The 13,389-nt window shown below is 38.2% G+C and overlaps 1 protein-coding gene across 1 annotated transcript in view; it reads right to left on the bottom strand.

The window, feature by feature from the left end:
• Positions 1 to 7,672: 7,672 nt before the first annotated feature.
• Positions 7,673 to 13,389, bottom strand: part of LOC149139658 (MOB kinase activator-like 1A) — a 114,643-nt gene continuing 108,926 nt past the window's right edge. Inside the window, exons 5-7 of the mRNA XM_089450139.1 lie at positions 9,497 to 9,630; positions 9,232 to 9,395; positions 7,673 to 8,001 (exon numbers count right to left, since the gene is read on the bottom strand). Of these exons, the coding sequence (XP_089306265.1) occupies positions 7,927 to 8,001; positions 9,232 to 9,395; positions 9,497 to 9,630 (373 nt within the window). The 3' untranslated portion in view covers positions 7,673 to 7,926. The remainder of the gene's footprint in view (positions 8,002 to 9,231; positions 9,396 to 9,496; positions 9,631 to 13,389) is intronic.

Raw genomic sequence — 13,389 nt, 5'->3', positions numbered from 1 at the left:
CTGCCTCAAACGAGCTCAGAGCCACAGACTTCTGTTTTCTACTGCACCTGGAGGTTATTCCGGATCCAATGTTGAAACAATACCCAGAGGTACTTTTCCGATCCACTGAACTTCCTGCCCAATCTGCATCAGTAAATCCACTCAACCTGATATACTTCCCCTTGTTGTACGGAGCCCATAATCAACTGTTCCCTGTAAATACCTGAGAACGTGCTTGGCTGCTTCCCAGTGAGCCCTCCTTGGTTCCACCATGAACTGACTGAGGGTGTTGACAGCGTAGCAAATATCTGGCCTGGTATTGACTAGATACATCAGGGACCCTATGAGCTGTCGATATAGGGTGGGATCAACATCCTTGTCTTCTGATGCATCAATCTTCTTCCAGTTGGTGATCATTGGCGTAGCCATAGGTCTACAGTCTCCCATCCCGAACATTTTTAGAATTTCTGTAGCATACCTTCCTTGCCCAAGGAAGATTTCTCCTTTCTGCTGCCAAACTTCCAACCCTAGAAATTAGTGCATTCGTCCCAGATCATTCATATCAAACTCTGTCGCTAGATTCTTCTTGCAGTCTTCAATGAGTCTCGATGATCCTGTCAGGAAGAGATCATCCACATATAATACTAAGATAAGTGGCTCGCTCTCTATGACCAAATAGTAGAGATTTGGATCCGCGTCTCTTAACAAACCCCATCTTCTGCAAGTAGCCATCTATTTGACCATACCACACTCTTGGTGCTTGCTTCAGCCCATACAAAGATTTCTTCAGTCTACATACATGAGACTTCTCATGAGTTTCAAAGCTCTCTGGTTGTTCAATGTATACTTCTTCTTCTATTACCCCGTTCAGAAATGTCATTTTGACATCCATCTGATGGATCTCCCATCCCATTTGGGCTGCAAGAGATATCACGGCCCTAATAGATGTATACCTGACTACCGGGGCGAAGGTTTCCTCATAGTCAATCCCTTCCTTTTGAGCATACCCCTTAGCCACAAACCTAGCCTTGTATTTTTCAATAATGCCGTCCGCAGCATATTTGATCTTGTAGATGCATCTTGAACCTACCACAGATCTGCCTTGAGGCCTTGACACCACCTCCCAGACATCGTTTACCATTATGGAGTTATACTCCACCATTGCATCTAGCCAGACCTGATGCTGAGCTGCCTCCTTGAAGCTAGCAGGCTCTCCATCCTGAGCTACTAACGTCTTATACATGTCTAACTGTTTTCGTTCCTTTTTACTGTTCCTTGGCTCTCCGATGAAGTTCTTTGCATCACGCAGAATCTAATGAAGTTCCTTGCTAGTTCTTCCTTTGCCAACTGGTGCTTTTGTTTGCTCCTCTTCCTCATCCTGAGAATCTTCCTGATCTGAGGAAGGATTCTTCACTTCTATTGGTTAAAGAGGCATGACCAACACATCCTCTTTCGACTACTCTTCGGAAGGCATTTCGCGAGATCTTCTGAAAGCTCTGTCCTCCATGAACTTTACATCTCGTCGTACTACTACCTTCCTACTCCCTGGAAGATAGATTATGTATGCCTTAGCATTCTCGCTATATCCTGCCAAATACCCCTTTTCTGCAGTCTGATCCAGCGTCTTCCTCTTTTCTTTGGGTATGCGACAATATGCCAAACTCCCAAATATCCTGAAATTACTGACTTCAAGTGTCTTCCCAGTGAAGACTTTCTCTGGAGTAATCTTGCCCAATGCCCGATGAGGAGTCAAATTTTGAACGTAGACAGTTGTGTTGCATGCTTCTGCCCACAGGAATTTTCGCATATCCTGATCATACAACATGGCCCTAGTTGCTTCTAAAATATTCCTGTTTTTCCTTTCTGCCACCCCATTCTACTCCGGATTGTAGGGAGCTGTCCACTCTCTTTTGATGCCCTCCTTAGCGCAAAAATCAGTGAAGTCCTTATCGACATATTCTCCACCATTATCTGAGCGCAAGACTTTTATTTTCTTACCCGTCAGATTCTCCACTAGAGCCTTGAACCCCTTGAATCAACAAAAAACTCATCCTTGGTTTTCAAAAAATAGATACAAGTTTTCCTCGAGTAGTCATTAATGAAAGTAAGGAAATACTCGGCACCGCTGAGAGCTTTGACTGACATAGGTCCGCAGATATCTGAGTGTATCAATCCTAGTACACTCTTGGCCCTATGGTTGCTCCTAGGAAATGCCGCCTTGGCATACTTTCCTAAAGCACATCCCCTACATATATCATCTCGTTCCGTACTCAGATCCGGAACTCCTATTACAGTGCTCCTGAGAATTCTCAGAGCTCCATGGTGCAAGTGACCCATCCTTCTGTGCCATAGTTCGTTCAAGTCTTTGTCCCCATGACTGCCTATTAGTGCCATTGGATATTCTAATTGTAATCTGTACAACCGATTACTTTTGATCCCGATCTGCACTTTCTCTTTCTAGCTCAGGTGTTTGACGTATACCTTTTCCTTGATGAAATAGATGTCATAGCCCTTGCCTTGTAGTTGTGACACGGAAAGTAAGTTCATCCCCAATCCTAACACATGCAGCACATTTGTGGCACGTAAACCGCTCTCCCGATTGTCTGAAAAAACTATGGTACCCTTTCCTACTGGAGTACACTTTGCCTTGTTCCCCATGGTGATCTGAAAGTTCATCTTCTCTTCTCAATATTCTGAGAAACACTCCTTGATTCCCGTCATATGCCACGAGGCTCCACTGTCTATATACCATACTTCTGATGATGCAGCACTAGTCATGCATGCCACTTCTTCCAACCTGGAAGCCAACATAGAGAAATCGAAATCTCTCTCTCTTGTGCAATCTTCTGAAAATCTGTGTGAATCCCCTGAGGTGGATGCCTCTGCATCGTGGTCTCGACCCATAACTAATTTTCCCTTTGTCTCTGATTACTTGCTCTGATACCATGTGAAAATTCTATCACTGCAGCAACTGATTTACTTTTCCTACTTATTTCATCATAAGTTATTCATGAAATTACTTCAACAAACATTAAAATAAATACTACTACAGATATCACATCATAATACAGAAACAAAAATATGCACACATTGACACAGTTATTTTGGACTAATGTCCCCGGAAAAACCCAATGTGGGAAAACTGGTGCAGCAAGGGAGGATTTTATTATTCAGCAATTTTCTTGTACAACAGGGTGCCAAACTGGCTTACACACAGATAGACAAACGTCCAACACTTTCCAAAACCCAGCATAGGCCCTATTGTCCTCTACTACAGCCTGAAACCTTCTGCGTCAGCCTGAAACCCTCTACGTCAGCCTATTGAGGCTCTACGCAGCCTCTCTGGGCTTCTGCGTCACTCCTGCAGCCTCTACATGGATGACACAGGCCCTTCTGGCTCTGCGCAGTCTCTGTTGCCTCTGCGTGGCTTCCTCTGGCTCTGCGTCTGCCTCTTTTGCGTTGATCTCCCGTCTCTCTGTTCCGTACTTGCTGCCTCCTGACTGCTCTCCAGACCACTGGTTCAATTTCTCAGCAAACCCCGCTCCAGAAATTGAACTCACTGGTCTCCCTTAGTGTGTTCTCCAAGTGCCCCTCAAGCCTCCTCTTATACTTTTTCTGTTGACATCTCAATGGCCGAGATTAAATCTCTAATCAATGGCTAAGATTAAATTTGGCTTGATCCATGTTTTTTGGACCATTCTAACACAGATTCATATTAATACACATTAATATTTTATTTTCCCTAAGTTTAGACTTAGGGACTCCATTAAAAATATTAATTATTTTAATATCTCCTAATCAGTTTAGAATCTGCCCAAACCCTTTGTGGGTATTGGAGATCTCATGTGCCCCAACCTCTCCACCAAATTTCATGGCTAGAGCACATCCGATGCTACCCCAAATAAACAGAGTAACAGTCCCAATTCCTTTCACGGCATAAGTGGCATTATCCCAAAGTATAATCTCCATATTTGTCTTCTTTCCAACCAAGTTTGAGAGAGCTTCTTTCACTATTAATCAACCAATGGTCCAATGTATCTGGAGGAGAGGCAATGGAGAGGGTAGAAATAAGATAAAATTATTTTTTCTTTACAACATGAACTTCTTCATACCTAGAGTTCCTCGACTTCTTGGGAGGACGGCCATTTCCATTTTGAGCAGCGGGAGCACTCCTCTTTCCTTTGTTATTGAACATGTTGATCCTTTGATTGACATTGCCCTTGAAGTTGTCATTATTGTTATCATCATCTCTTGGAGTATCCTTCTTGTGAGGACACTTTCTAGCAAAGTGGCCAAACCTGTTACAATTGAAGCATCTGAGCAGCGGGAGCATTCCTCTTTCCTTTGTTATTGAACTTGTTGATCCTCTGATTGTCATTGCCCTTGAAGTTGTCGTTATTGTTATCATCATCTCTTGGAGTATCCTTCTTGTGAGGACACTCTTTAGCGAAGTGGCCAAACCTATTACAATTGAAGCATCTTCCTTTTCTTCCTTCTTTGAATCCCAGCTTGAACCCTTAACCTTGACTCCTTGGACCAGCATTGTTCCTTCTCTTAGAATGAGCAAAGAAGGCAGTAGTATTGTTTCCATTTTAGGGCTTGTCTCTTTCCATCATCATTATTTCTTCTTGAATGCATCTGGCCAATAGTTCATCAAATCCTAGAATCATATCATTGTTGAGGATGGTAGTGTTAAACACATCCCAATCTCTTGTAAGGCCTCCAAGTGCAATAAGAGTAAGCTCTCTATCACCAATGACTTCTTCAATAGATAGGAGATCATTCTTTATCTCCACAATCCTCATGAAGTAGGATTGGATTGGATGGATTCTCCTCTATCCATCTTGATGTCTTTCAACTTGTTCTTGAGAAAGAGAACTTGATTTGCATTATTTACTTTGAACATCCTAATCAGCTTGTCATACATCTCCTTTGATGTTTCCAAATCAGAAATATAGGCAACGAAAGGCTTATGAATAGAATCAACAATAATCTTCTTAGCTTTTACCTTACCTTGTACTTTGTTTGTGCAGGAGCAGATGCATTTGAAGGAGGCTTTGTTATTCTTCCTTTGACATAGTCCATGGCATCATTTTCTTCCAATGTCAAATCTAGAGTCATCTTCCATGCATGATAGTCGGATTTGTCCTTAAGCTTGTCCTCGGATTTGAAGAAAGATGTAGTCGTCGTTAGGACTAGTTCCAAGTCCTTGTCCAACAGCGTCCCTTAGTGACTGCTTTGCTTTACTCTTGTTTGGGCTTTGTCTTTACCTGACTTTTGATACCATGTTAATTTTAGATAACAATGGTATGTTCTAAGCTTTTAGCACAATTTACTTCAATGTTCCTTATCAGCCCAATTACAATTTCCAATTATCTTCAGTAGTAATCACATTAACTTATACACATTGATAGTAAATGCAGATAAGACATAAAAACATATGCATAAGACAAGCCAAGACAAGAAGAGACGAGATGTGGCAGATGCCAGGGACAAACCCCAATGTGGGGAAACCCTTTGATCAAATCTTCTTATTAGTATTCAATAGTTCAACAGAGAGAGAGAGAGTACAAATATCAGAAATACAAGCCCAAACAATTCTGCCAAATCAGCAATCAATGCAGCGCTAACTAAAAAGTCAACAGTGGTCAAATTTGCCCCAAAATGTCCTCCAAGGAGCTCGGTCAATAGCAAAAGAATGAAACTTGCCAAGGGAGTCAAAGTCAATCCAAAACTTGCTTCGTTAACCCAGTGAAAGTTTGTTGTAATTTCTACGGTCAAAACAAAAAGTCAATGCACCAATCAACACGATCAAACAATGCCAAAACACCTCGGAAATTGTGCCAAAGAATGCGACCTGCAGAAATCTAAATTTTGCCCACAAAACAAAGTCAACGTTGGTCAAATACTCCAAGTCAATGCTGGTCAACACATGTCCTAATCTCTGAAATTTTCGGCCTCCAAAACCAGTCCAGAAATTTGTCCTCTTCCACACATGCGAAGTAGAGAGCCTTCAAGTTGTACGAACCAACCAAGAGAGGAGAGAGAGGGTGATGTGATGAGATGAGATGATGTCCAAATGAGAGAAGGGTCACTTCTATTTATACACTTCGTTGAGGGTGAGGAGACACATCAATTGGTCTTCATGAGCCTACCTTGACAATTTGTCCATGAAAAAGAATAAATTCAAAATTCTATTTCTACTTGTCAAAATGAGATGATCTTTATATCAAAATTGTACCTCTCGAAAAGAGGAATCCAATGCAAAAATCATCCCCATCATATGAGTTGTCCTAAGGTGGAAGTTGGCCCTAGTTGCCAATTTTAACATCACCTCCCTCAACACACTAAGATAGGACAAGCTTGCAAGAAGGAAAAGTCCCGAGGCATGAAAGGCTCTTCCATGAATGCAGTTGTTTCTTCATAAAGGTCTGATTGTTAAAATAAACCTCTTAACGTTAGAGTTGAAATGAGTGGTATTCAAAACCTAGAACCTTGAGGATCATCACACAGCTTTTCTTATATCCAACAAAGAAATTATAGTGTTTAGTGTTCCGTTATATACTTTGGCATGTGAACTAACTATTTGTTTTTATTTAGCATGCATAACCCCAAATATCCATTTTGGTTATGATAGGATTGCACGCTGTGCACTCTATTTTGTTTGAAGTGTCACTGAAATTGTTTTGAAGGCCAACATTATTTAAGCATATTGTGGACTGCTTAGAATGAGCGACACATGATCAATTTTTGTGCAGGTAGTTGGTTGAATCCCACTATATTTTATATAGTGATTTTTGTGCGGTAGTTGGTTGAATCCCACTGTATAGAATATAGTTTTAATTATGAAATGAGAACATGTTTTCTAAAGATGAGAAAGACTGAGATGAAATAAACTAGGCCTCGCATAAACAAACAAGCCCATGCATATGCATGGCGTGTTATAAGATAAATGTGCAACAATCAATAAGCATAATAAAGTGATTGCTGGCATGGTAACGAAATTTGAAGTTTGGATGTAATATATGATAAACACATTTAGCAAAAGTAGTATTTCGATGCAACAAGCAGATGTGTACTGCAAATAGACATTGTATGAAAAGTACTAGCATCGTTGAAACCACAAACATTCAACAGTCAATGATTTTCCTTGTGCTACAATTAAAACATTTAATTTAACACACAAGCAGTGTAAAGAATGTAAACTAAGTAATTCATTCTTTCACCAATTCATACTGTAGGTTCGACTCTTTTGACTTTTCGGTTCAACTCCATTTTTACTTGTGCTTTAGAAAATATATAATCTGAAAATAGTGTTTTTTTATTCATGCAACGTAGAATATGTTAAAAAACGACCTTCGCTAGAATAATCATTGCAAGGAAGAAACACAATTTATAAGCACAGATGCATCGACCATTGGAAATTCATGGCCCTGACATTCATGTTTGACTGGAAAATGGACTGCATACTCAAGGGACTCCAAAGTCTATTTTGTTAAATTTGGATTAGATTTTGAGTCTGGACTCTCTCGAGTCAAGGAATAAGCTCAGAATAAGGAACACAGGTATCTTTTTTCAAAATCCCTGGTCCTGGAAAAATACAAGAAAATACAAGAACTTTTTTTGTTCTAGCTGGAGCTCAAAATTGATACCTCTCAATCAGAACACTTTTTGAAATATTTCATTCTGGATATATACAAAAAAGGGAAAAAAACAACTTTATTCATCCAAATTTTACATATGGGCACACATACATTAAGAATTTAAAGGGTTTCTTACAAAAGCTGGAATCACATAGATCAAACTTAAAAGACCTCACAAAGATATCTGGAACTTCTCACAAAGTTCACCCATGTCTAACAATGAGAGAATAATAACTTGCAAATACCAACCCTGGTACTTTCGAGCATTTATCAGCAATTATTATTATAATGTCCCTCTATTCATTTAATATGGAATAAGAATAGAATCTATCAGCTCCTGAAGGGGTGCAAGCTCCTTTTTCTCAATCAAATTAAATTCCTGTGAAATAAAATATAGGATAGTTTAAGAAAGTTAGAAATTGATGTAAGTAATTCCCACTTGAAAGCAAGAGAGAAAAGGGACATAGCAAGAACAAAACTGTAAAATCAAACAAATTAGGTATCTCTTTATATAGACCACAAAAAACTATGGACCAATAAACCTGTAGTTGGGCAAACAACAGGTGGAACATAAAAGGGCAATGAATATGATTTTCTAACTTGCATTCATCCAGTCAATTTAATCTTGCAAGTTTTTTTATGAAAATACACGATAATTACTCTAAAGCATGATCTATAGCTTGGAAACTGCCAATAAGGATTAGCTGAGTCTTTCAAACTAGTTTCCAAATGTGCTACTGGCTTCAGCTGAAAAATGAATTGATAGACATCAAGGAGTACAAAAATGAAAGTTAGTTATATATTTGCTCTTTTTATATTCTTAATACTAGTGGCAAGTGAAACAAAAGCTATAATCCATATCAAGTTTTCTCGACTCTCATCAAGGCTACTATGAAATATTTATGCATTAAGAAGTTATATGTGTGCCCAAACACACACACAAACTACTTCGCTAGGAATCAGACTTGAAAGCAGGTACAACAATCCCTGAAATCCCTAGAAGATTAATAAGATTTATTCATAAAACTAACAATAATTAGAGAGAAAAACAAGAGAAGATAAAGAAGATCAAACACTTCCATAGATCTCAGCATAACTAGCACTGAAATTTCTGTTGGTTAGCTCCTAATGCTTTTGAAAAAGACTTCACCATCAACATCATCTGTTATTAAAATTTCAAAACACTGACTTATATAATAAGATCATGATGTATGTATTTCAAATGAACTTGCTGATCAGAATAGACACAAGAGAATGGCTTTAATACAATTCTTTCTCAACGTATGGTAAAAAAAACGGGGGAAGAAATTTATACCTAAACTAAAAAACGAAATATAAGCCTAGGAGAGAAGAAACCAAACATAGTGCACTATTATATTCCATGAGAAAGAAAGCATGCCTTCAAAATTATTCAAACTACAAAATCCATTTGAATTATGAACACACAATAAAATACACTGAAACTAGATCTTCGGAAGAAAAAAGTAGTTCTCTACATTATTCAAATTGATGACAGAACAGAAGCCATGAATGCATCATTACTAATATCAAAGCTTGAACTGTATTGGAAAAAAAAAAAATTGAAAAGAAGAGCAGCAATAAAACTTACACATGTGAAGAGAATAAAATGCTTGAAGCAAGTATTGAGATGAGCTTCTTCCTTCAGACTCACAATCTTCTGAAAATGTGAGTGATAGATATGGGCATAGACTCGGAAGAGACGTTTAAATATTGTTTTAACAACATCCCTAAAGTTTGGGGGAAACGGGGTGCCTACATTAAAAAAATAGCATAAGACGGGAACTGCAAAACCAGAATTAAATGAACAAGATGTACAGAATTCACAAGGAATCCATAAAGAAGAAAGCAGTTACCAAGCCTTTGGGGGAAAATAGATTCATCATCAAGCTGAACTTCAATCCAGTCCATAAGATATTCAACATACTTTGGTGCTGATACCTCTATCGGTTTCTTGATTTGAACACCATCTGCCCATCTATACTCATACCTATAAACCACATTATTAAGGAATATCAGCTAATATAAAGCAGTATTTTCCCGCAGAACAGTAATCAAATAGATGCATACAAATTTTGTAGACAAATTCCCTACATGCTGTGCAAATAAACCCCAGCTTAAGAAAAATTTATATAGTACTACTAAACCAGAAACAAATCTAATCATATAGAATTATAATCAATATCCTCGTTGGTTTTCAAGTGTCTTCCATCTGTTGATTCTGTTGGGAATTATTTAACAAATTGAATATACTGTTCATGATTATCATGCTCACGTTTACATCCAAGCTCCAAACAAAGTTTAGACCTCAACTTACCTGAAATGGAAAGTATATAACAAAAGGGAAATGCAAGTAATATGATAATATCCCAAGATTCCAAAAGAGAAAATAAGGGAAAAGGAAACACTGAAAACAAAAATATTAGAAAACATGCACAGTTTGGGATGGAATACAGAGACATATTTTTATTCAATGGACCCAAAAAGGTTAAACTATGTAATTAAACAAATGCTTTTTATGTGTGTGATTTACATCTTTAACGAGCAAACTTCTAAACAAAAATGTCTTGGATTTTTTTAGCTATGGTCGGTCTTCATATTTAATAATTTAGTCCTTCAAATATATATGTAATACCAAATTCAAGACATGTTCATCATGTCATTTTCAAAAGAAAGAATTTGAATATTTTGGCATCAAGAAAGTCAAGTCGGCCCTCCAAATGATCAAGTCAGCCCAGCTTGTTGTGACACCCAATCAGCCTCCTAAGAAGTTCTATATATATGGCATTCAACCTCCTCCTCTTGGCACCATTCGATCTCACACACAAAGTATCTTCTGACCTGATGTAACATTCCTGAGGGATTAATTGGCCCAAGGGACGAAGTAGCCTATCAATCCCCGTAGGCTATAGTCCTCGATAAAGGGGGAAACCCCAAAATACACAATGTTTGGGCAAGTTTGGGGCAGCTGGAGAAAAATTACCCGAAGTTGGGGCTTGAGGTGAATCTCACTCAACTAATTAAGGAGAAAAATCCCCTCAAGGAAATTTATAAATACAAGAGGGTTGGATTCAATTGGATCATCATTGGATTGGATCATTTATCTCTGTTTTTCTTTGAGCCTGAGGCTCTGAAGGTTTTAAAACCCCTTTTGCCCTACTAATTTCAGTGGTGAAAGATTCCACCCTAGTTAGTTCTGTTTTCTTTTTCTTTTTTTGTTCTGGCACAGAGAATTCTCTAACTAAAGAGCAGCTAAAGCTGGAAGAAATCTCTAAGGTTAATTCATGATCAGTTTGAAGTCCTGAGGCAGCAAGTTAAGCCTAAGGCAAATGAGATTTCTGATGCAAAATTTATGAACAGATAGTCCTGAGACAGTGAACTATTCTCGTACAAGGTTGAACTATCCTAAGATCTAATCCCTTGCAAATCACCCTATGGCAGTAGGAATAAATATTGGAAGCAAACCGAAGCCCTCCTTAAGCTAAAACATCACCTTTCTGAGGCTGATCAGTAAGACAGAGTTCAATTTTATCATTCTGTGGCCACCCAAGGTTGTATAAGAGTATAGGTAACAGGTATGACAGATACTTGGAGTTGGCCGAAGGTCCTGAGGCTAACACAGAACAAGATTTTGAACAGACCCGAGATTTCGCATAAAATCTTCGAATTTTCGCTATCTTCCTAAGATCATATGCACTCCCAATCTGAGTTACAGTCACCTTGCGGATAGCCACTAAAGCTGGATAAGGGTTTATCCTGAAGCTTGTATTGGCAGTCTCCATTGGTTAGAATCAAAAATAATATAGCTCGGACAGTTGATAGAAGTCAGTGAATAGTTATGTAGTTGTTGAATCTTGAATTAATTTCAATATGTTTGTAATTGCATTGGAGCTGGTTGGATTTTACTGAACAGTTGAATTGGGATCATATCACTTCTGTTGCATTATTGGATAATCAATTTGTAGCCTTGTTCTGTATGGTTGATGTACTGTTTACTGGAAGGTTAAATCTATGCTGGAATGATTAGTTCTTTGAACAGTGAAACAAATTTTATTGTAAACCCTAGTTACCTAAAGAAAACCTAGGGAAAAATTTCCCTAGTACTTTACATCTGAGCAAAGGAGAAAAAGGACGAAGAATTATCCAGCATCTTCTCTCTCAAATTGATCTTGCATGTGTGGACATTACCTCTCTATTGACCTTGCACATGTGGCTGAGTTTCTGGGCATATCTGGGCAGCAGGTCCAAGTTTTTCTGGGTGCAGAAGAAGCCCAAAATTCGGCCCTAGCAGAGAAAACCAGGCCGAGACTATTGGGCAGCATTTTGACTTGTTGAGAAGATAGTTTGACCGGGTTTGACCATGGTTTTCTTGCTGGTAGGTTTGACCTTATTTTTACTGGAAAAGATCAGTTGTATCTCTAGTTGAATTGAATAATTTCTCTAAGGAAATGGTTGCTGGGTTTTCTTCCCCAAGTGGGTTTTCCCAGGGTAATTCTCGTGTTTGTGTATTATTGTTTCATTGTGACATCTACTATCCTACTGCTTAATGATTAACTGGAAGTGCTAAAGATAATCACCATATCATTGGAAGTAATTATTAGTTTCAGAAATAAGTGCTAGTATTTATTGTACTTGTAAAATCAACATAGGATGGCAATTGCATTTCATGGTTAATACGTGTAAAATATTTTCAAGAACCATTTCAAGTATCACATCCTAGAATTCCAAGCACTCTGTCAATACGGTTTGCTGAAGTCTATTCTCTAAACATCAAAGCAATGAAGAAGGGGATCATTGGCATTAATGTAAGCACACATGAACAATATGTTGAGGATTCATAAAAGAAGTATGTTGGAATATCAAGTACGAAAGAGACAGATTTCTAGCCTTACAAAGGATGTTGTAAGGTCACTACCTCACAACCAATGAAGATATATCCACTAATCAGTAGCATGGGTGAAGCTGATCAAAATTCTAAGAAGTTCCAAGGTTTCCTGAGATATCAAGATCGACATATTCAATTTGATATGATCAAGTCAAGGGCATTCGAAAGTTTACAGTGAAAAAGGAACCAAGACTGAGTATGAGACTGAATGAAGCCGAATTGAAGCCTAGACAAGGACTTTTGTTTAGGCTTGTTTGGACAGTCTCCAAGGACTATGTTGAATCCTGGTTAAGAAGCCATCTAGAGGCAAAATCAAGAATAGTGTTACTAATAAAGTCAAGTTCAAGACACTTGCTAAAAGAAGGCTGATCTGAAAATGTTGCCATAAGTCTTGTGGAAATATGGTCAAATAAAATCCTTATCAAAATATGTGATGTCTTGCTCTCTCATTCTTGAAAGAGTTGATAAACTTAGGACCTGAAAGAGATCGTTTGGATTGATGTCTTTCTAGTATCTACGGACCTGAGTTGCATCATACTGTAAGATATGTGTTCATCAGCAGAAGTATTGTTTTGAAGTTGCAGACTCTAATGCTATATACCTTGTACTACTATGGAAATATCCTGTATGACTAAGGATTTTTGTCAAAGATGAAAAGGATGACTTGCATTGTACTATTGTAACTATGATAGATGAAATATGCTGCTGAAGTCATTGCTTGATTCTAGCTGTTGCTAGAACAAATTAGTATATGGCAGAGTTTTCCTTCAAAGTATTTGAGAAATGATCAATTTGATTTGATTCAAGAAAGTTGCTCCAGAAACAAAGGGAGCTGAGAAGAAGAGTCATAACACTTGTGCTATG

This window comes from Pinus tabuliformis, chromosome X (assembly GCF_031772625.1).
Source record: "Pinus tabuliformis cultivar Carrire ecotype Pingquan chromosome X, CPIR1, whole genome shotgun sequence".
Classification (NCBI taxonomy): domain Eukaryota; kingdom Viridiplantae; phylum Streptophyta; class Pinopsida; order Pinales; family Pinaceae; genus Pinus; species Pinus tabuliformis.
The sequence above is the reverse complement of the archived record's forward strand: the minus strand, read 5'-3'. Positions and strand labels throughout refer to the sequence as shown.